Source organism: Thermothielavioides terrestris, chromosome 1 (genome assembly GCF_000226115.1).
Source record: "Thermothielavioides terrestris NRRL 8126 chromosome 1, complete sequence".
Taxonomy (NCBI): domain Eukaryota; kingdom Fungi; phylum Ascomycota; class Sordariomycetes; order Sordariales; family Chaetomiaceae; genus Thermothielavioides; species Thermothielavioides terrestris.
In genome coordinates this window covers 856,116-864,019 of record NC_016457.1, presented here as the reverse complement: position 1 = coordinate 864,019, position 7,904 = coordinate 856,116, and the positions used below count along the sequence as shown (strand labels likewise).

Sequence of the window (7,904 nt, the reverse complement as noted above, 5' to 3'; positions counted from 1 at the left end):
AGGAATATAGGGTAGAGGCGATCTTTAAAACTTAGAATATAAGAGGGAGAGGGAACAACTACAATGTATATATTAAGTAGGTAGGTTACAATAAACTAATATAGAAGCCTTTAAAGAACTTCTTAGAGACTACTATACTTAACGAGTTTAAATAAGAGTAGGGAGATATATAATATAATAATAGGCTAGTATCGAACTAAAGGAGAAAAGGGAAACGTTATATTCGTATATAAACTACCCTATAAAGACTAGCTACTTAGACAAATATAACTATATAGATATAGGAAAACTACAATATACCTAAGTCTAGTTATTCTCCTAAACCTAAATAGAACGGAACTATATATAAAAAAACAATAGGATATACTAGTGGCGTCATTTATTTAAGGTCTATAACGGGACCTACGTCGGCAATCTCTTCCTTATCTTTGAACAGGTATATAGACGGAGTAGATATATAAGAAGATAGAGTAGCGACGCAAAGGGTCTAAGGTAAAGGCTATATATACACTTGATAGGCGTATAGTACATCCTCTACCGGGGAGGAAAGGCGTCGACCGTAGTATAGGTTATAGGTGGGGGAACGTATATAGGGAGAGTGGTAGGGGCAAGACCCCTAAGGGGTATAGATAGGTAAGGGGGTAGTAAATATAATAATATAGTCTATAAAGTGTAAATTCGTCTCTAGGACAGTTGCCTAAGACTATACTATAGTATAAATAGCCTTTGTAATATACTAATTCTCTCGCTAAGAGGAATTGAGATGTTATACTATATACTTAACTAAGTAGCTATAATACTATATAGCAAGGTTGTCCTAAGGAGCCTAGTATAGAACTAGGGCTCCTCGCTAGCCTAGGGTCGAAAGAGATAAAGAGGAGGCTAGAAACATATCGAATACAAAGGCAAAGTATACTAGAGACCAATACTATAGGGCTATACTAATTATATTATAGAAGCTATATATAAAAGTACTAAATTATAGTATTAAGATAGTATAATAGGCTAGCTCGGTCTTAGTCTTCTTCTAAGTAGGCTTAGCGATAGTTTAGTTGTTGGTATAAAACTTGACTAAACGTTTTAAACCAATGTATAGAGAAGCGTTCGTCGTTTAAAGTGCTAGATTCTAATGGCATTTAATATAGGCTTTAGTATATTCTAAGTAGCTTTCTCCCTAGCCCTAAACGCAATTCACTAAGTTACTATAAAGAAGCTGCTTAATACAATTGAGATAGACGTCTCCCTCCTCCTCTAGGAGGACATTATCCTTATCGTTAGAATCTCCTTCTATAATATAGCTACTAATGATATAACGAAAGGAGTTACTATAGTTGTTATAGTTCTATCTAGGACGCTATCAACTTCTAATCCAAGGCTAGAGTAGACTTAATATAGAGTAACGTATATTACGATCTTAATTGTTATCCCCTTTAGGACAATGCCTCTTACTACTATCTCTAAAAGAAGCGACTACTACCGACATTATAGCAAATAAGTCTTAGGAATATATTGGAATTGTAAAGGAAATAAGAAGCTACTATAGAGGGCGAAGCGAATAGATAGAACGTATATAAGCTATATATATAGAGAAGGTAGCTAAAGGACTAAGTAAGTATAAAGAGGAAGAATTATAGGACAAGTCGAATATAAAATAAAAACGTAGTAGATATAGTTAGTAAAGTAGTTAGATATATAATAACAATGACAAAGCTAATACAATAGGAGTATAGACGTTGGACAACTATATAGCTTATATAAAAAGAGGCTAACAACGTATAAAGTAAATGCTCAACAGAGTAAATAGGAGGCAAGAAAAAATATAAAGGGCAGAAGATATATATAGAATAGAAGTACAATAAACGAGGAATATATACAAAGTAGGATAAAGAGAGAAATGTCGATATATAAGTAGGAGGAAGACAAAGTTATAGGAGTAGGGAGAGGGTATACACTAGAAACGAGAAGAGAATGTAAGGAGCGAGTTCGTGTAAAGGGAAAGGTTTTATTGGCAATGGGTAGAGGGTCTATTGTACTCGATCAGTAGATATACCTTGTACGATATAGCTACTATAAAGGAGAGTATAAGGCGAGGAAAAGGCTAATCAGCGTCCTATAAAAGTGAGGTAAATAAATAACCTATAGCTAGGTAGTAGGATTATAGGCAATAGCGCTAAGCCGCCTAAACACTGGGTTAGATACTGGCGTTCGCTATAATCGACTCTACGCTACGCTAGATCTACGCCTAGCGCTACGCTACGTATACCCTAAACCAGCTCCCTATCCGGGAAAGGGGGGGTATATTATAGACTAGGCTATACCCGAGCTAGGTATATAGGGCTATACCTAGGATCTATAGCGGTCCTATAACGGGCCCGCTATAGGCCTGAGGCGGATCTGCCTCGCGCTTGGAATAATATTAGCCCGAGCCTCCTGTACGCGAGCCCCTGAAAACTCTATGTACGAGAACCGTAGCCTATACTTCTCCTTTTCTCTCCTTAAGGTAGTTGAATAGAACATTGTGCGCTTATCTGTAGACGCTATAAGGCTAGCACGTTATATAAATAAATAAATAAATAAATAAATAAATAAATAAAAATAAAAATAAAAACAATAAAAAATAAAAAAATAAAAAATAAATAAAAAAATATAACTGAACCCTAACCGTTAACCCTAATCTTAACTGTTAACCTAAACCCTAACTACTACTAACCTAGGTAGCTAAGCTAGCTTACAGTGGTCGAGCTAGCTTGCGGTAGTCGACTTGCTTGCGGTGGTTAAACCTGTTTGCGGTAGTCAAACTAGCTTGCGGTAGTTGAACCTGCTTATAGTGGTCAAAGCAAAGCGGTAAATGAAGCGAAGCTTAGCTTCGCTCCTACAGTGCATACACTATGTGTATGTAGCCACTGTTACGGAGCTTCATCTTTAAGCTTCGCTTCAATACCTCTAGGTAAACAAGAACGGCCACTTTTCCCAAACTCTCCAACCCAACAATTGCCAAAGTCCTCTGTTGTCGGCGTCGACTTCCCCTCATCCTCCTCCCCGCTTTCCTCACATTCTGTTTGACTGGATTGACCTGTCATATCCGACCTCGCTCAGGTAATTCTCGGCCATGACTTGGGTGCGGGTCAGCAATCGAACATCTCGAGTTCTCCAGGTGCATTGCGAGTGAGGTTAAAGACACACAGCAGCTCAGCGGGAGCGAGCAGGCCGATGATTGGCCGACTGCTGCGGGCTGCATGCGAATGAGTGTGATGAGGTCGCTGGCCTGCGTTCGGAGAAGGCGTGACGTTCTCTCTCGCCTGCCATGATTGGCCAGAGGCAGCAGGGATTTAGACGCCCGACTATTCCCGAAGCAGGCTAGCGCTATTGATCGGCCAACCCCAGTCGCTCAGCGCCGGCACATTTGTGGGGCCAGTGTCAACTGCTCAGTCTGCACTCCCGCATCTCACCTGCTCGCGAAGGTCTAAGGCCCCGATTTCTCATCGCAACCCGCCCTTCGCTTCTTTTCTTAGCCGCCCATCTTGCAGTAGTGCTGTATGGCTGCACGGCTCACCTTGCGTCGGTGACCTCCATCGTCGCGGAGCAGGGCACCCTTTTGGCTCTTTCGGAAGGACGATCCCCCTCATTGGCCTGTCTCTCACTCTCGAGAAGCCGCGCTTTTCTCGGCCGGCAGCCAGCATGTCCCCTCACACATGGCCAGCTTCTCTGCGGCCTGCTCGTGCAGTGGCACCCCAGCCGCTCCCGTCCGTTGTCCGCTTGGGTCGATGGCTGAGGGACGGCCCTCCATCCCCGGCTCTCTCCACCCCAGAGTCGGTGGCCGCAACGATATAAGGGCCGCGCCCCTCGGCCGCACTTGGTCTCCCTTCTCTTTTTCTTCTGTAGCAAGCAATCAACCACCCAAACCAGTTTTAGTTGTCTTTTTTCCCCTCCCCCTTTTTTGCAACCCATCCTACACAGAGCTGTGCTCTGTTAATTCAGTCGCCAAAACAAAATCACAATCCGGTAGCTCGCTGGTCTTGCTACCTACGCAGCCCTTGCCCCTAATCTACTTCGACCCTGGAGACAACACTGGTTCACTTGCTCATCGCGCTCTTCAGCACAAAAGACGCTCCTCTCAAGACGGGTTCTTTTTTATTCAGCATTCGTGTTTCCTAAACCGAAGTCAACATGTCGGCCATCCAGCTCTCGTTCTCTCTCCGCGTTTCCTCTGGCGTCAAGACCGTCCACCTGCTCGGTTCCTGGGACAACTACAGCGGTCAGCTCCCGCTGTCCAAGGACAAGTCCTCGTCCAAGTCGGGCACCTGGAAAGGCACCTTCCGCTTCCAGCAGGCCACCCTCCAGCCCGGTCAGCGGTACTGGTACTACTACATCATTGATGGGTACCATGTCTCGCACAACCCCAGCGAGGACTCGACCGTCGAGCCCACCACCGGCCGCACCCTGAACATCCTCGATGTTCCCAAGGCCAAGTCTTCTTCCTCGTCCTCGTCTTCCAAGTCGTCGTCCCGCAAGTCAACCTCGTCCTCCAAGCGCCACAGTTCCATCGGCGGCGACATCCCCAAGGGCCGCCCCTTGTCCATGTCGCAGATCAAGGCCCCCAAGCCGGTGTTGCCCAATGCCACGCGCCGCATTCTCGAGAATGACTTCGACGAGGATGAGCTGTCCAGCCGCTTCGCCGCCACCGGCATCTACGACGACTACTACTACGACGACGAGGACGTCATCACCGACTTTGGCGCCCCGGGCTCGCCCGCCTCATCGGTCGGCTCCTCGCTCTCGTACCACTCCGACAGTTCGGGCTCGTCCGGCTACAGCACGCCGTCGTCAGACTGCTCGTCGTGCACCTGTGAGCGCTACGGCATCACCCGCAAGGGCGAGCGCGTGCGCCTCGATTGCGGCGGCTCCCGGTGTTCGTACGAGGACTCGTGCTCATCGTCCGAGGACGAGACCGAGTACATCGAGCGTAGCTCTCGCCGCAACGGCATCGTCGTCCGCCAATGAGCTGCGCCCGGCCCTGGTCGGGTGAGATAACGTCAAGCTAGGAAGAAGACTCGGGTCAATAAGAGGGCCAGAGGCGTGGTCCTCCGACTCCGCCTCTAGTCTCGTCCTCGTTTCCGATTCTGGAAACCCAGTCGAGCCGTGACGTCCAGGGCCGGTCCGCGGGAAGAGACGATGGCCGTCCGTTCGCTCTCACTTCGTTGTTTGAAACACAGCAGCGGTGAGTTGGCTACCCGGCGGCCCCGCCTTTCCAGGTTTCCGCACGCGTCGAAAGGACCCGGCCGGTCCGGGCCCGCTTCACCGTGCCGTGCCGGGGGGGGAGGGTGCTCCCGGTAGCCGTCTGCCTCCCGTTTTTGCTTGTGCCCCCCTCCAGTGGGGCCGATGCTGCGGCCTGTCTTGAGATGGAATATTCTCTTGCGTTCCTTCCTTTTGTGCACCAACCCCTGTTCTGTCAATCGGCCAGAGTACCGGTGTGTCCTCCTGGCGGGGAACCGGTCCAGCTCTCGGCTCCGTCCCTAGCGACTCTGCTTGTGGACAAGGCTTTGTTGTCAATGGTCCTTCGGGTTATTGCTTCCTCTGCACTTTTGAGGGGGTCTCTCACCCGCCAGAAGGAGTGTCATTGAGAAAGTTGTGGTCTCGGATCTGGGCTTTGGAAGGGTCCGAGCTAGCCATGCTGTTACCTCGGTCTCCATGACGACGGCGGCAGCCAGCGGTTTCTGGAAGCAGAAGCCGGCCAAGCTCTTTGTCTGTAGTTATTAGCCAATGTGTAACTACTCGCTCTGCCTGGCTGCCTGCCTTATGTACTGTGTGGAGGTGTGGGCATGTGACAAAGTGCGATGGATAGATGACGCTTGAATCTATTCGTTGCGGAACTACGATTTGCATCACCAAGATGTGTAGAGTTGGCATTTGTTATGTGATTGAGCCCTTGAACCCGGCTGGGCCTTGAGGGAAGAGTTAGTTCCGAAACCAGCCACTGCGCATTTATATGCCCCAGAATGCCCATGCCCCTCATGTTCCAGTGAGTACCCCGATCCAACCCATGTCACGGTATGTACCAGTCTATAAAGCAGTCATGCACTTCGAGCCATAACCAACAGAAACTAAGGAGAAAAAAAATATATATATATATAAAAGCCGCCGCCGACCGTCATTGCCGCTCCACTCGCCCCTCCCTCAGCACCCTCCTGCCGATGCGCAGATCCCGCCGCGACGTACAGCAGCAGCCCATGCCCGAGTGCACGGCGAACGCCCAGATGGCAAAGCCCGTGGCCAGCCACATGAAGACGAGCATCTCGACGCCGACCTCGGCGTGGATGTTGAGGTCGCTCTGGGCCTCGGCGGCGTACTTGAAGGCGAGGCCGATGGCGGTGCCGACGGTGCTGGCGGCGAGGCACAGCGTGGCGTGCAGGAAGGCCACCATCGCCAGCGGCAGGCTCCACCAGCGCGAGGCGACGGCCAGGGGCGAGACGAAGACGAGCAGGAAGGCGAGCACGGCGGCGGTCAGGAAGAAGCCGAACATGATCTGCGACGAGATGCGCAGGACCGACAGGATGGTGATCACCGCCGTCGGCAGCGCGATGGTGGCGCCCGCCAGCAGCTCGCTCATCAGCACCGCCACCGGGTTGAACCAGTACAGCGTCCGCGGCGGCGAGCAGTAGGTGATGCCCACGTTGACGTAGCCCTCGCAGAAGTTCCACAGGCCGACCTGGTAGAAGTCGTGCAGGCCGATGGACTGCGCGATGCTGTTGATCAGGCTGGCGTTCGGCACCGAGGTCGGGATGATGTCGGCCAGGTTGAGCTTGAAGAAGTAGATGCTGGAGAGCACGGGCCGCGGGTGGGTGTTGCCGATGAGGACCTATGTGGTGTGCGGCTGGTTAGGAGGCGGAGGTCTCTCCATAAAGGAAGGTGAGGGGGGAGGGGGGAGCAGAGGCCACACTCACCAGGATCAAGAAGATCCACGAGAGCACGTAGGCGAAGGAGGCGCTCAAGGCAAAGCCCCGGCGCATTCGCGTGGCCCGTTTGATGGCGGCATTGCTCAGTCCGGCGGCCTGCTCTTTAGAGACGGGGCTTGACGGCGACGGCGACGAGGAGTCGTGACGCTTCTCATTGTCTGCCGTGTTGGGCCTCAAGCGGGATCGGAGAGCGGCGGGGAATCCCATATTGAATGGGAGTTTCGGCCGCTTGAAGATTGAAGATGAAACAACGACCGATTATGGCAGTGTAAGTAAGGTATAATAGACTCAAAGCAGGCCAGCTGCGGCGGGTCTAGCTCGGCATTAGGTCGTTCGGGGACCTATAGTCCAGCATTGACACCACAGCTCAGAGAATCTAGAGGAAAAATAAAAGGAGAACGGGAAAGAGCCGTCTAGTCGATCGAATGTAAAAGCACTTAAAGCAAATGCAACAACAATTAGAGAATGCTGGGTCGGAGAAATCTGTTAACAGAGGAGAAATGGTGAACGACGGCGGAAGCGAGATCAGATGGACCTTGCAGGTCAGGAGGGTTCTCGATACAAAATGTTGTCGTGTTGCAGGGGGTTCTCCGCCAAGCGCTGGGCAGTGCAGTGCAGATGTGCTCCACCCGGTTTAGGAAACCGCTGGTGGGAGGTCATCCACTGGTTCCCGACGCGCCCAAAAATCTGGCGGTCAGTCCAACTCAGCGCTTCCACACCTCCCAACCTCCAACACTGTAGACTGAACATGGAGTACGGGACGGCCTCCTCTTAGCAGCAATGCTGGGGGCTTAGTGAGCAGTTTCAATGCTTGTGCGTGGGGCAGAGAGCTCGAGTTGCCAGCTTGGGCAATGGGAGAAGTGGGCGCCGATTGACACGAGTGTAACTAAAACACGCCACAGCAGGGTTATTCTTAAAGAGGTCCCGCCAAGACTAATTTCGGAACCTGCC

The 7,904-nt window shown here is 50.5% G+C and overlaps 2 protein-coding genes across 2 annotated transcripts; one reads left to right on the top strand and one right to left on the bottom strand.

Moving 5' to 3' along the window:
- The first annotated feature begins 4,057 nt into the window (after positions 1 to 4,057).
- Positions 4,058 to 5,086, top strand: THITE_2106446 (uncharacterized protein). Its single transcript, XM_003648642.1, has one exon. It carries the CDS (start codon positions 4,168 to 4,170, stop codon positions 4,999 to 5,001), a length of 834 nt encoding a protein of 277 aa, XP_003648690.1. The 5' UTR covers positions 4,058 to 4,167; the 3' UTR covers positions 5,002 to 5,086.
- A 941-nt stretch (positions 5,087 to 6,027) lies between these two features.
- THITE_2106444 (uncharacterized protein) lies at positions 6,028 to 7,244 on the bottom strand. The gene is made up of 2 exons (XM_003648641.1): positions 6,942 to 7,244; positions 6,028 to 6,856 (listed from the first exon to the last, which is right to left on the bottom strand). The coding sequence occupies exons 1-2, from the start codon at positions 7,158 to 7,160 to the stop codon at positions 6,149 to 6,151; spliced, it is 927 nt and encodes a 308-aa protein (XP_003648689.1). The 5' UTR covers positions 7,161 to 7,244; the 3' UTR covers positions 6,028 to 6,148.
- Between the last annotated feature and the right edge of the window lie 660 nt (positions 7,245 to 7,904).

What these genes read in the sequence shown, in the direction of transcription:
- THITE_2106444 (XM_003648641.1), bottom strand. Translation starts at nt 7,160, where the DNA reads ATGGGATTCCCCGCCGCTCTCCGATCCCGCTTGAGGCCCAACACGGCA. An exon ending in CGTGGATCTTCTTGATCCTG is followed by an intron (nt 6,857 to 6,941) that starts GTGAGTGTGGCC and finishes CACACCACATAG; the next exon opens with GTCCTCATCGGCAACACCCA.
- THITE_2106446 (XM_003648642.1), top strand. Translation starts at nt 4,168, where the DNA reads ATGTCGGCCATCCAGCTCTCGTTCTCTCTCCGCGTTTCCTCTGGCGTC.